We start from the raw sequence: 13,283 nt of genomic DNA on the forward strand, positions 1-13,283 counted from the left end.
AAAATAGCCATCATCTGTATTCAAAATATTGGTATCTTCTGTGAACCAAGCATCTTTCTTTGGAACTCCATTGAAATAGTCTTCAAACCACCACCAAGACATAACTCATTTTGCTACCATTTTGGCAAAACTAGACTTTGCCAAATGACAAAATGCTATCCTTTACTGTTTGGACCTAACTTTTAAAAATAAAAAAAAATCTATAATGTAATGTATAAGTGCATAGGCAAAAGGATGATGCTTGCAATGTCCATGTCTGCAAACATTTATATCATTTAGAAGTAGAACAAACTTTCACACTGTGTAAATCACACGTTTCCACGGATGGGTCTTACAGGCACAAGAAAACCTTGATGAAAGTTCTTTTAAAGTCTAACAACCTCAATGATTTCAGTGAAGAATTGGAAATTCTGGAGACTCAAAGGCAAATGAAACTTGTTAATGCATATTTCAGAAGCCTCAATTCAATGGTCAGTTTTGAAAACGTGACTTCCTTTTATCATTTTCTTTCCATTCCAACTCTTCAATCAAATAATGGCACAAAAGAGGGGAAATCTGCAGAGTTCTGTGATCAGATTCTCAAAATCTCCTCCAGGAGATACTGATTACATTTTACCAGTCTAAGCTGGACCCCAGAGATCCAAAATGTGCCTCATAATTGAATACATATTAAGTAGGTTGACCCCATAGATCAGATCAGCACACTATTTGCTTGTTAATGCTGCAGGGGCTTTAACTACAGTTTGACCTCTTCGTTATCTCCAGCTTTCCAGGGAACAAGCTCTGTCTTCAGTTCAGGCCATTTCCACCCCGCTCCATTCAGGACACGAGCATACAAAAAACATATTGAAAATAAGACACAAAAATTGAGTGCAGCATGGTTGATGGGAGACTGGATGAAACAGAAAGGAAACACGTTAGGCTTTCGGTTCTGATTTTCACATTAAATAAGACGCTTTTTCTTCCTTTGCCCCAGAAGCCAAATTTTTGCCAGATTACATGGAGGGGGAAAGGTTTCCTCTTGTTCTTGGAAGATGGACGGATTTTCTGGAAGCCTGGCCCAATCTGAAGATGCAATTTCAACAGTCAGGACGTAGCTGGGGAGCAAACCAGGAGACTCTTCTACGAACAGACCAATGTCAAGCAAGACCACACTGACCCTGACCTAAACCTCCCTCCAACTGCAACCTCTTATGATGCTCTGTGGACATGATTTATTTCTCCCTAATGCCCTTGCCTAAACAGGCAAGGAAATCAGCCCAGTTTACAAATATATATCTCAAAAAAACCTCAAACCAACCTACAAACTGTCACACGCTTTAAAACCCATCTTAAGGAGCTGCTGTGTGAACTTACATTGCCTTTTTCAAATTTATTGACAGTGTTGATGCAGTTGTAGAGAACGCGGTCTCCCGTGTCTCCCTGGTCACCAATGAGGCAGACAAAGACGTTGGCATCCGTGCCGCTCCCACTTACCGTCCCAGTGCAAACCGTCACCCGGTATTTTATCACTGTGGAGACATAAATTAATAAAAAAATTTCAGCAACACGATTAATTGTCATTTAAATTTACTGCATTTTCCACAGACTTGCAATTAATTTTAAGTGCTCGTACTTCCAGTTGGTACTTCTGCTGATGTATTGACTTTTACACTTAGGAAAAAAAAAAAGATAAAAAACAAAACAAAACAGAACAAAAAAAAATCCCTCCAAAGAAGGAGACAAAAATGCTATTCCCTTCAAGTAAAACTTTATGAATTGGAGTGTATAGCCTCCACGGGGCCCCAGCCCTCCTACCTCCCTTCCTGCCTTCCTGAGAGTGTCCCGGTGATGGGGGACCTTGTAACGATGTGTTTGGGGAAGACATCATTTTCAGCATCCAGGGGCATGGCAGGCAGACAAAAAGAGTTAAAAGGGGCTGAGCGCTCAGGGACCTGAGGAACGGGCTCTTCGTGTTGGCTTTCTGGGGCAGGACAAGCCCACTTGGTCCATCGCCTTGGGACCCTTACAGCGCAGGAGGTTGGGTGGTGTCTTGTCTCCTTGTCACCTTTGAGATCTTTATTTAGGATTTTGTCATATGGATTTTGAGCTGCCACCTCCTCCCCCTACCCTGCCCTCATCTCTGCCCTCCCATCCCATTGAGTGAAGGACTTCCAGAAGAAATTTCTCAAGGAAGAACCAGCCCACAGACCAACCTTCGAGAGAGAGAGACCTGTCTTCTCCAGCATCGGGAAGGGACAAGAAGCAATGATCCCACCCTCCCTTCCCAAAACCCCCTGCAAGCCCAACACACGGATGCTGTGTCTTGCCTCTGCTCGGCACAACTGCTCCACACGGGAAAGTGCCTGCATTTGAACTCAAGCAGCTCTCTCCACAGTTGATTAAAAATACATTTCAAAACCAGATTTATTTACATTTTAATAACATCTGCAATTACAATTACTCTTCCGCTTCTGAGGAACTGCTCAGCTGCATGCAGATCACTGAGTTCATCAGAAGTTTCACAAAACAGGGCACTCGTGGTCTACAGAGTGCGGAGCCCCATTGAGTGCTTCGGTGGAAATTAGAGAAATCCCAATGGCCACCTTGAGGTATTCTGCTCTCCAAAATTCCCCCTCCAAGGACACTTGATTCTTGTCACACAAGGTCAAGACAGGAGTAACCACTCCAGGAAGCCAACGCAAAGGTCTGTGGCTTTCCTTAATTAAATCACCAGTTAAAGCATAGTAAACCCAATAAACGGTTCGTATTGCTCACACATACTGAAAGGTGCCTATACTCTTGGACAACTGTCCTGTGCAGCATATAGCTGCATAAATGTGCGTATAATTATATAAAACATTAAAGCTCAAAAATGATCAATAAATTTTAGATTGCATTCCAGCTAAGCTTGCTTTCCGTGAACATCCCTTCAAACCTGGCATTTCACATTTTAAGGGAGACTGGAAAAAATACAAGTTTGAAAAAAAAATAAAATATAGATATAGCTCTGGAAACAATTGTGCTGTGGCCAGATCTCTCCCATCTCCCACCACAGAGAAATCTGCTCAGAATAAGAGCCTGGGATTTCTGAGGCTTCATGCAGCTAATGATGCACACAGAAAAGACTGCAGAGAGAAAGTGCCAGAAAGAGAAGCTAATTGAATTGCCTCGGTCTACCTGTACATCCCTTATACAAAGAGGGTTTCTTTCCATTCAGGTCCTAAGCAAGCCCCTGCACGGAGCCCGTGGCTCTCACCTGGCATGACTTCAGTCACTAGAGATCCCTCCGCAGGGAGCTCCCGCACGATCTCATTGTCGTCTTCATTTATATCTAGCCAACGGCCACAGTTGAATGAGTATTTTTCTTTCGTCAGCGTTTTCAGCAAAGTTACCTTCATTAAACCAAAACACTGCGTGAGTTCGGAGTCTTAAAGACAAAAAAGCAACAGGCTCCTGACAGGTTTTTGGGGGTTTTTTGGTTTGGTTTTGGTTTGGGTTTTTTTTTTGTGCCTGGGAAGGAAGAGTAGGTAGCAGTAGAGAAATAACACACATTGATAATGAGATCGTCATTCCGACTCATGCACCGCACTGATGCATGGAGAAAATTCTGTCATAGCTGATGGCTTTTCATTCCTCCTTTCTCCAGTCGCTCCATGATGTTGTGAAAATTTTGATGGACACCGTGGCTCTTAGTAGTTGCTTTTCATATGCCACTGTACAAATCCCAAGAGCAAACCCTGGATGGCACTCGCACTGCTGGTTCTCGCAGCTTAAAGTCAGTGCATGGCACATTGAGAAAACACCCAGAAAACGGCAGCAAGAATGATCAAAGATTCTGCAGTACCTTCCAAAGGGGTAATGAGCAAATAAGCTCTGCAGATGACTGTTGAAGCAGGTGAAGGGAGGGTATGATGAAGGTCTACAAAATCACAGGCGGCATGGAGAAGGCAGAGGGGGGTCACCTATTCACTCTTTTGCTACAAGAAATACAGGGCATCAAATGATGCTTGTAGACCGAAGTTCAAAGCAAACAAAAGGACACAATCAACCTGTGAAGTTCTTGCCAAAAGCTATTATGGTTGCTAAAAGTGTAAGTGTTTGAGGGGAGACTGGAGCCTTTGAGCAAATAAAAGGAAGAGAAACCTGCTCAGTGCTCCATGATTAGTAGATCTGTTCAAGAAGTAAGTCTCCAACTGGAAATAAGAAAAACTAGAAGAATGCTAGAGGTAAGTATCATAAATACTTATCCTTTTCTTACAGCTCTCTAATCATGCACTTATGTGACACAAGAGAGAGGATGTTGGGCTAGATGGACTTTTGGCTGGACCACTATGGCTGTTCTTGCGTTCTTCTAGTAGAAAATGGAAGCCTGCCCCGACATGAAGCAAGCCTCACATGAAATGTGTGAGGACTGGAACAAAGCATCATTAAGGCTTCATCTTAAGTTCCTAGGTGCTTAAATGGATGCACAAGTGATGGGATTCATGTACCGTGAGCCTGATGCATCCAGAAAACTTCAGACTGGCTGTATACAGGCAGATTTATTTCACTTCACTGGGTTTGCTTAGACAGTTTGGCCCAAAGTGAATCCTAGACATCCTATCAGATCCCTCTTATCCTCCCTGAACACAATTTCTGGGATGGGAAAGAGGATACCCCAGGGAAATGTATGGCTATAGAAGGTCCAAGCATTCTTGCTCATCATCTGTGAACAAACCAATAAAGACAATTGCAGTGGCCCCAAAGTCTGACCAGCTCCTTCTTTTTGATAAAGACCACCTTCTCCCACCATATGGTGAACACAGCAGTACTTGACGCCCTCTCCCCACTGGAGAGGTGTTTGACCACGTATGCTTTCACAGCTCCCCAACAGTGCAGGAGGGCAGGATCTGTCAAAGCACATTAGAGGCACGCAAGAAAAATCGCTTAGCGGTAAATTGTGATTTATCATCGCAGCTATTTATGGCTGCAGAGCAAAGTGTATGTTTTGTTAAGCGCAGAGAACCTCTTCCAAGCTCTGCAGAAGGAGTATGGGTGAAGCTTAGGGATGAACTTGCTACCTTGCAGACCCAGGTGAGGGCTGACAGCACGGTAATCATTGCTGGTGGAACAAAGGACGTGTGACTGAAGATCAAGATCACCCTTTTTATTTCTCATACAGCACAGTGCTGTTCTCTTCTGCACAGCCTCCAGTCTGCAAATGTCAAGCTCCTGCAATGGGCTGTCAGCACTTCAGGGCAGGTTATGCTCCATTGTACAACAGGTCTCTACCATAATCAGTTTTTTTTTGTTATGACCAGCCTAAATAGGCCGTAGAAGGAGTGGGTTTACCTCTCTGTCTAAGAGTAGGAAGCTTTATGAAGAATAAGGAACCCCCCCACCAGCAGCATTGAGGGGGAACTACAGTGGTGTGACACTGTAAGGATGGGGAAACATGATTTTCACCATCGATCTGGGCTGTTGGTAGCTGCCATTTCCCATTGCTCTCATTTCCCATGCATAGCTTGCCTGAACTGAGAGGGACAGAAAGGAGAAGGAATTTCCTCCAAAAAAATAGGCAATGAATCCTTCTCTCCCCGCATATTTTTGCAAAAGTTACGATGTGCTCTCTTCACAACCCATTTTCATGTAGGATTTCCACTTCCACCCCTCGGCCAGCAAAGGGCGGCACCTCTGGCCACAGCAGCTCACACGCAGCTGCCAGCTGGGGAACACAGTGACCCAGGACCGACAGTGCAGACCTTTGTGACCAATCTGGCTTTTCAGGTCTACATTCCCTTGCTGTTCCCTCACCTTATTCAGATGCCAGCCAGCAAAGGGATTTCTTTTCTCGTGCCATATCCGAAGCTTATAAAACGTGCCCAGATCAGGGAGTTCGATCTATGGTGGGGAAAAAAAGTCCGTTAGCCATTTCTGTAAGTCAGCAAAGCATGCCCACAAAGGACATCTCTGAACGTCTTTTAAGAGCCAAATCAGAGAGAAGTCAAAAGCTAAAGTAAAAAAAATATTGTGTCCTTTAAAAGTAAACCCTACTCTGCAAAGATTCATAGAATTCATAGAATGGTTTAGGTTGGAACGGACCTTAAAGATCATCCAGTTCCAACTCCCCTGCCCTGGGCAGGGACATCTCCCACTAGATCAGGTTGCTCAGAGCCCCATCCAACCTGGTCTTGAACACTTCCAGGGATGGGGCAGCCACAGCTTCTCTGGGCAACCTGGGCCGGTGTCTCACCACCCTCAGAGTGAAAAATTTCTTCCTGATATCTAATCTAAATCCACCCTCTTCCATGACTGCTCGTCCTATCACGACATGTCCTTGGAAAAAGTCCCTCCCCATCTTTCCTGTAGGCACCCTGTAAGTACTGGAAGGGGCTCTAAGGTCTCCCTGGTGCCTTCGCTTCTCCAGGCTGAACACCCCGAACTCTGTCAGCCTATCTTCATAGCTTGATGCCTCTCTTTTCAGGAGAGGAAAACATATAAGTTGAATCCATACACTTTTGATCATGAGATTTCCTTGAAACCACTCTTCCCAGTAGGACCTAAGGCCTCTTAGCCTTAGCTAGAAGTTCTCTAGCTTCAGCTTTTTCTCAAACAGGGCCTGCAAAGCACAGCCACGCTTCCTTCAGAAGGCATCTACAGCTGTTGATGCAAAGGGGGTAAATGTTTTGGCTACAGCCATGCATTAAGATGATTTTGTTTCTCAATTTTGTTCTGACCAGTCCCCAGTTAACGTTTAAAAATATTTGTTCCTAAACAGAAGACCCCCCACAGAAAGAGTGGTCAGACACTGGAATAGGCTGCCCAGGGAGGTGGTGGAGTCACCATCCCTGGATGTGTTTAAGACTCGTTTAGATGTGGTGTTAAGGGATATGGTGTAAGGGAGAACTTTGTAGAGTGGAGTTGATGGTTGGACTCGATGATCCCAAGGGTCTTTTCCAACCTAAATGATTCTATGATTCTATGATTCTCCAAACTCAACATGCTGTTGAGCTCAGTCCTGAACATTCACGGAGGCTCACGTCTAGGAGGCTGAAAGACCAGATCACCAAGGAGAGGAAACACCACTGCTAATTCTCCTGCAAATAGCCAATGACCACTTAGGCACTGGGGGAAAAATACATAAATTAATAGCTTTGGAGAAGCATGGTCTAAAAGGGGCTATAACATGAGTGGGGCTGTGCCTCATGGGAAGAATATCTGCTTCAGGAGCCACAGAGGAACATGACTTGAAGTCATCACCACCTGAGCACCCAGGAACACCAGCCTAAGCCCAGTTTGGAGAAGACAAGCCATATCCCTAGGTGGGGAAATCATTTGCGTCACCAGCAAACTGAATGGCTTCACCTCCACTTCAGAAGGATCTACTGAGGTCAAGACCTCATGCTGATGATTTTCTATGCAGAGCTGAAGCTAATGTGTTGGAAAGCGATACCAAGCCAAACTTACCACTTCCACAAGAGCCATACCATGAACTTGTCAGTCTGTCCAGTTTCAAAGTTGTCTGAATTGTTGTCCAGTTTCATCTCGTCTGACTTCCCCTTGTCTCCATAAATCTGGAAGAAGATGGTGGCATCTGTCCCCGCATTCTTAATGTCACTTGTCCAGATCCATAAAGACCAGGGGTTTTCTACAAAGAAAGGTTTGAGGGGTTTTGTTTAAAAAGTAAGTTTTAAAGGTGTCCTGGTAAAAAACATAATAATTCTTTGCCCTGGGTGGTAGAGAGGGCAGGATGGTACAAAAGAAGACCAGGACATTTTATCCTTTTCTGCACAAACATAATCAGCTGCTTCAGGACATACAAGAATGAGATTGCCTGGAAATATAGCTCTGTGTTTTCATTTAAAATAAAATGATAAAAAACATAAATCACCGCTTTCCAGGTGAACCATATTCTCCTATGTCATGCATAGAAGGTAATATATACATAAGAACACACATACAGACAGGGTAATCCAGGGATGTGCTCCATGCAGTTTCAATATACTTCTCCAACACCCACAACTCTAGCTTCGAAGACCATTTGAAAGCCAGGCAAACACTGTCAGCTTTCTTTTTGTTAATGAGAAAGTGCCCAGTTACTCGTGTATGGTGCAATGCAGCCCCAGGTAGCTCCTAAAACTTGCTCCAGGTGATCTGTGTCTGGAACAGGGAGAATGGATACAACCACGTATCACTTCATCCTGAGCTAATGAGCCTTCCTGAGGTTGGAATTACCCCAGTTACCCCAGATATGCCTTTTGCAGGACAGGCTGGCTCGAAGCCCGTTCAGGTGTCTCTAGCCAGGCTGCACCACGTGGGGCAAACATGCTCAGAGCTACGTAAAGGTATTTTTCAAAAGTGTTTAAAATTATTGAGACGCCTAAATCCCACCCAACTTCAGTTTGCACCTGTGTTACTCTAAGTGGCGTGCCCAAAGATCATGGCAAAGCTACAAAATTTTTATCTCTTAAGTCTTCACCCAACATTTTAACTGTAAGAGCAGTCCACCTGCAGCAACTTCACAGTGGTTTTCATACCAGAGGACAGTTGCGTATATAATGGTGACGTTATTCCCTCTACAGAGCCCCTCATCTGCATTCTTTATTCATAATAATGTGTTTCACTTCTGCAGGCCTTGCAGCACCTGCAGGAGAGGGAACGGGTTTCTTTCCTGGACTCAGACATCAGCTGAATTATTAACAAATCCTAACGAAAGAATTGCTAACCCTTTCGGTACGCTTGAGCCCACATGAGTACGGCTCGACCTTCAGAGCCCAGAACGGAATACAAAAATACAATGACATGCATATAAATTAGATTTTTTCTGATCTCCTCAGCATTTGACTGTCAAAAAGAGGTGACAGCTACTCAAAAAATGAGGGGGGACGGGGAGAGGGGACTCTCTTGTAGAAAAAGTTCTGCCCTTATTTTAATAATATGCAAAACGTTGATGGCCACTCCCTTCTGAAAAGCACCAGCAAGTCTTATCTGAGCAGAAATGAAGCAAAGGCAAGTTTGCGTACGGCATGCGATGCAGCAGCCCCGCTCTCCCCGGGGAAAAGGGCAAGGGCGATTCAGCCGCCAGAGACTTCCCTCATCGGTCTGGCTCGGCCTCCCCGACCTCTTGCTGAAGGAAAGGAGGAGCGATGCACGCAGGGAGGGGGGAAAGGGAACTTGTACCAGGATTAAATGCTGACAGAAGGCTCTCAGGGAGAAACCACCCAGGGAGAAACGTGGGTGAGATAGGTCTGCAGCTGCCGGGGGAGACCAGGCATTTCCCCAAATACCCATCATCATCATCATCATCATCCTCCCGGGGCGCGCTGGGCACACTCCCCTGCTTCCTACCCCTTCACATCAAGGGATCCAGGCAGTTTGGGAATTCTCAGAGCCAGAGCAACTATTCCCCGGGGCACGAACACCAGGGAGGGCTAGACCTGACACATCACTTTCCGGGATAACATTCGAGATAAGGGTGGTGGTGGAAATAAGTTTAAAAAAATAAATAAAAAGACTGAGAATTAATACAAGCTACACGTCGAGCTGCAATCCGCTGCGGGAACAGCTTGCAAACGCTGCGCAGGGAGCCATTTCACCATGGATACCCGAAGTGAGGTTGAACCGAGCTTTGATCAGCTCTAGAGAAAGGGACAGTCCTGCGTGCAGGGGGAGAGAGGCGAGATGACATAATAGGTCTTTTCTAACTCCAAGTCTTACGCTTCTATAATCTGGCAGCTAAAGGTCACAGATTTCTCAAGGCTAATGCTCTCTGTCTATCTCCTGCACTGCGGCAGCAGGGGAATTAGCCCGTCAATAACAATCAGAGCTGATAATAGAGGGTTAAAGGTTGCAGATGCTTTAGCTAAACGGTCCGAGTCAGAGGCACAGAGGTGGTTACAGCACTGACTAACATTTAGATAAAGCTTATTTAAATGAACTGCTGTTTAAGCAGGAGCCCACCCGAAGCATTCGGATTAGACTGTATCTTATTATCCTAATTAAAACATTCTGCTTACACATACACACTGGCACAGGCGAGACGGCAGCGATCCGTTCGGCTTCAGTAGGAAAGCAGCCAGCGAGGCCGGGTGCTGGAGCCATGGGCGGATGGATGAACGCCCCCGCACCGCACGGAGCAGCATCTCCCAGCAAACCTCTGCCATTGCCTCCCTCTAGAGAAGAGGCTTCAAAAGCAGTGCTCGTGTGCCTCCTCAGGCACGTTCAGCAGCTGGACACGACTAAGAGCTGTTTTTTCTTTAAGGCCAAGAATAAAAAAGATGAACTTAGTAGGAAGAGTTTGGTTTTTCTTCCTGCTTTTCCCCAGGTTTGTCTTTTTATTTTATTTAGGTTTTCTTTCAATCTGGAACCAGAAAACTTTGCTTTTGTAGTGATAAGAAACCTCGCTTTTTGATAGTGATAAGAAAAGCCTCGCTTTTCTGCAAAGAAGTGGTGGCTGAGACAGCCCTAAAGTCCGGTGGACCGAGGAAGGCTGCCAGGTCCAGTTCCTTCCCTTAAGAAAATGAGTGCAGTTCTTCAAGGGTATTTTAAAAGTTTCATTTTAAACTCCCCAAACCAGGATGTTCAAAGCTGAAACTCATGCAGGACTCAATTCACTTGAGCCTCTACCCGACCATGCCCCATCCCTGGAGGTGTTCAAGGCCAGGTTGGACGGGGCTTGGAGCAACCTGGTCTGGTGGGAGGTGCCCCTGCCCAGGGCAGGGGGTTGGAACTGGATGGTCTTTAAGGCCCCTTCCCACCCAAACCGTTCTATGGGCCTACCCATGTTGTATTGCATGGGTGACACTCAGGGTGCTGTTGCATAGCGGGGTGGGGTGGGGGGGTCACAGGAGGCTCCTGGACACTTGTACCTACTTTTCAGTCTTCTCTGGCGCAGGGAAACCATTTCGTAGAGCTCCCTCTCTATGAGACCATCTCCTTCATCTTCATCCAGCCATTTCCCACACGGGAAGGTTTGTTCAATACCAGTGAATGGGCAGTAAACCACCACCTAGGAAAAGAGACTGGGAAGGTGAGTTCGAATATTCTGTTACTGCAAGCCCACAGGGCCTTGATACTGAAAACTTAAGTAACTGAAGCAAAGACAGAGCTGGAGATCTTGGTACTGCTCTCAAAAGCAGGTTTTCTGGACCAACATGAATGGGATGGGTCGCACAATTCCCAATTTGGAGTATACCTAGGACCCTTCTGTCCTTTTATTCCCACTTTTCCAGAAGTACATTAAAATGAGTCAACCAAGAGGAGATAAAACACCATCAGGGCAAGGGAATGGCAACAGGCAGTGTGGCTGCAGGAGTCAGCGTTGTGTCAGTGTGCGGCACATAATAGAATCGTAGAACCATAGGATGGTTTGGGTTGGAAGGGACCTTTAAAGGCCATCTAGTCCAACCCCCCTGCCCTGGGCAGGGACACCTCCCACTAGATCAGGTTGCTCAGAGCCTCGTCCAACCTGGCCTTGAACACCTCCAGGGATGGGGCATCTGCCACCTCTCTGGGCAGCCTGCGCCAGGGGCTCACCACCCTCAATGTAAACAATTTCTTCGTTACACCTCATCTAAATCTCCCCTCTTTTATTTTAAAGCCATTACCCTTTGTCCTATCACTACAGGCCCTACTAAAAACTTTTTCCCCATCTTTCCTGTACGCCCCCTTTAAGGACTGAAAGGCTGGTATAAGGTCTCCCCGGAGCCTTCTCTTCTCCAGGCTGAACCCCCCCAGCTCTCTCAGCCTGTCCTCCCAGCAGAGGGGCTCCAGCCCTCCCAGCATCTCCGGGGCCTCCTCTGGCCCCGCTCCAACAGCTCCGTGTCCTTCTGCTGTTGGTGCCCCAGAGCTGGAGGCAGCGCTGCAGGGGGGTCTCCTCCGAGCGGAGCAGATGGGCAGAATCCCCCCCTCGCCCTGCTGCCCACGCTGCTGGGGATGTAGCCCACATGTCGTGCACCACACACCAGCGCACAGTAGGGTTTTGCAAGAAACACAAGATACAAAAAGCCCTCAAACACATCCTAAGCTGATTTTGCTTTCCAGGAAAACTGCATTTCCTCCCAGTTTCAGGTTAGGCAGCTGCTGCCTCCTCCACCCTCCCATTAGCTCCTGCTGATCTTGTACATGATCTCACATCACATATTTCTCCACTACCTCCCAGTGACAGCGGTGGTCAGCCACTTTGTAGATGATAACTTCAAAATGCTCAGCACAAACCGAGACTATTTCTGTCCGGCCCCTTGGGCGAATATCTGAAGGTGCTTTTGGCGCTGAGCAAAAAATAATCTCTATCTTTGTGACTGCAAAGGGGCAATCAACCCAATTAGCGAGTGATTGACTTATGCATCTAATGTGCCTTTGAGGCAATCAGCTACTACCATGCATTATGTATAATATTGACTTGTTAAACCGGAGATATTGTCATCCAAATAAAAGCAGGGGGGTTTTATTATTTTTTTTAAACTGCATTTGGTTGTTGGGGTCAGATTATGAATAGGGAAACAGTCTGAGAGCTACCTACAGACAAACAACTTGGTCTCACCTTCTCACAAAACCAGCCAGAGCTGACACCGCAGTTATCATGCCCAATGGTGACCCGGCTGAGAGGGCTGAGAAGAGCTGCTATCTCCACGTTAAAGAGATCTGTCCTGGCACGCTCAAATTCACCTCCTTCCAAAAAAATCTTCCCACTGTTCTTTAAGCCTTTGGAGCCGTGGAGAATTACGTGGATCTTGGAGTTTGTGCCAGCCCCTCTGATGTCGCCTGTCACTACAGCAACGTTGTACACAATACCTGAAGGAATCAGGAATTTGGTTAGAAAGAAAAGAAGGGAGGACAAAAGGCTGAGAGTAATATTTTTGATTGGATGTACATTGGGCTCTACTGGTTTCCCACCGGTCTTTTTAAGCTTTCGACTTACACAGTGCAATGCTTCATTTGTTTTTATCCCACACATACCTCTGAGAAATGCACAGCTACCTTCAGACTGTCGGAATTTTGTGACGACAAACTTCCCGTCGCATGGCCCAATGGGGTTTTTATCACCATGTGGTGATAATTAGGTGAAGAAAAGCAAAAATATTGAATTGGCAACTAAGTTGCTTGGTTTTGAGAGGTACCAATCACTAAACACATCCGAGGATGCTGAGAGGATGGAGAAGTGTCACTTTAAGCTGTGGTGGCAAGATCTGTGGCACCACAGAACTCTGAAAACTCAGGATCAGCAGCTTCTAATGCTGCTGAAGCCAGCAGGACCTTCACTGTAACTGTGAGATCCCAAAGATCTCAGTGAAATAAGGCTTGGGAGAGGTATTAGCCCAGCT

General features: G+C 46.0%; 1 protein-coding gene across 1 annotated transcript in view; it reads right to left on the reverse strand.

Moving 5' to 3' along the window:
- LOC128902657 (lipoxygenase homology domain-containing protein 1-like) overlaps positions 1-13,283 on the reverse strand; it is a 153,655-nt gene that overhangs the window by 92,877 nt on the left and 47,495 nt on the right. Inside the window, exons 9-14 of the mRNA XM_054186019.1 lie at positions 12,503-12,753; positions 10,834-10,969; positions 7,449-7,609; positions 5,776-5,862; positions 3,239-3,374; positions 1,357-1,511 (exon numbers count right to left, since the gene is read on the reverse strand). Of these exons, the coding sequence (XP_054041994.1) occupies positions 1,357-1,511; positions 3,239-3,374; positions 5,776-5,862; positions 7,449-7,609; positions 10,834-10,969; positions 12,503-12,753 (926 nt within the window). The remainder of the gene's footprint in view (positions 1-1,356; positions 1,512-3,238; positions 3,375-5,775; positions 5,863-7,448; positions 7,610-10,833; positions 10,970-12,502; positions 12,754-13,283) is intronic.

Source organism: Rissa tridactyla, chromosome Z (assembly GCF_028500815.1).
Source record: "Rissa tridactyla isolate bRisTri1 chromosome Z, bRisTri1.patW.cur.20221130, whole genome shotgun sequence".
NCBI classification, from domain to species: Eukaryota; Metazoa; Chordata; class Aves; order Charadriiformes; family Laridae; genus Rissa; species Rissa tridactyla.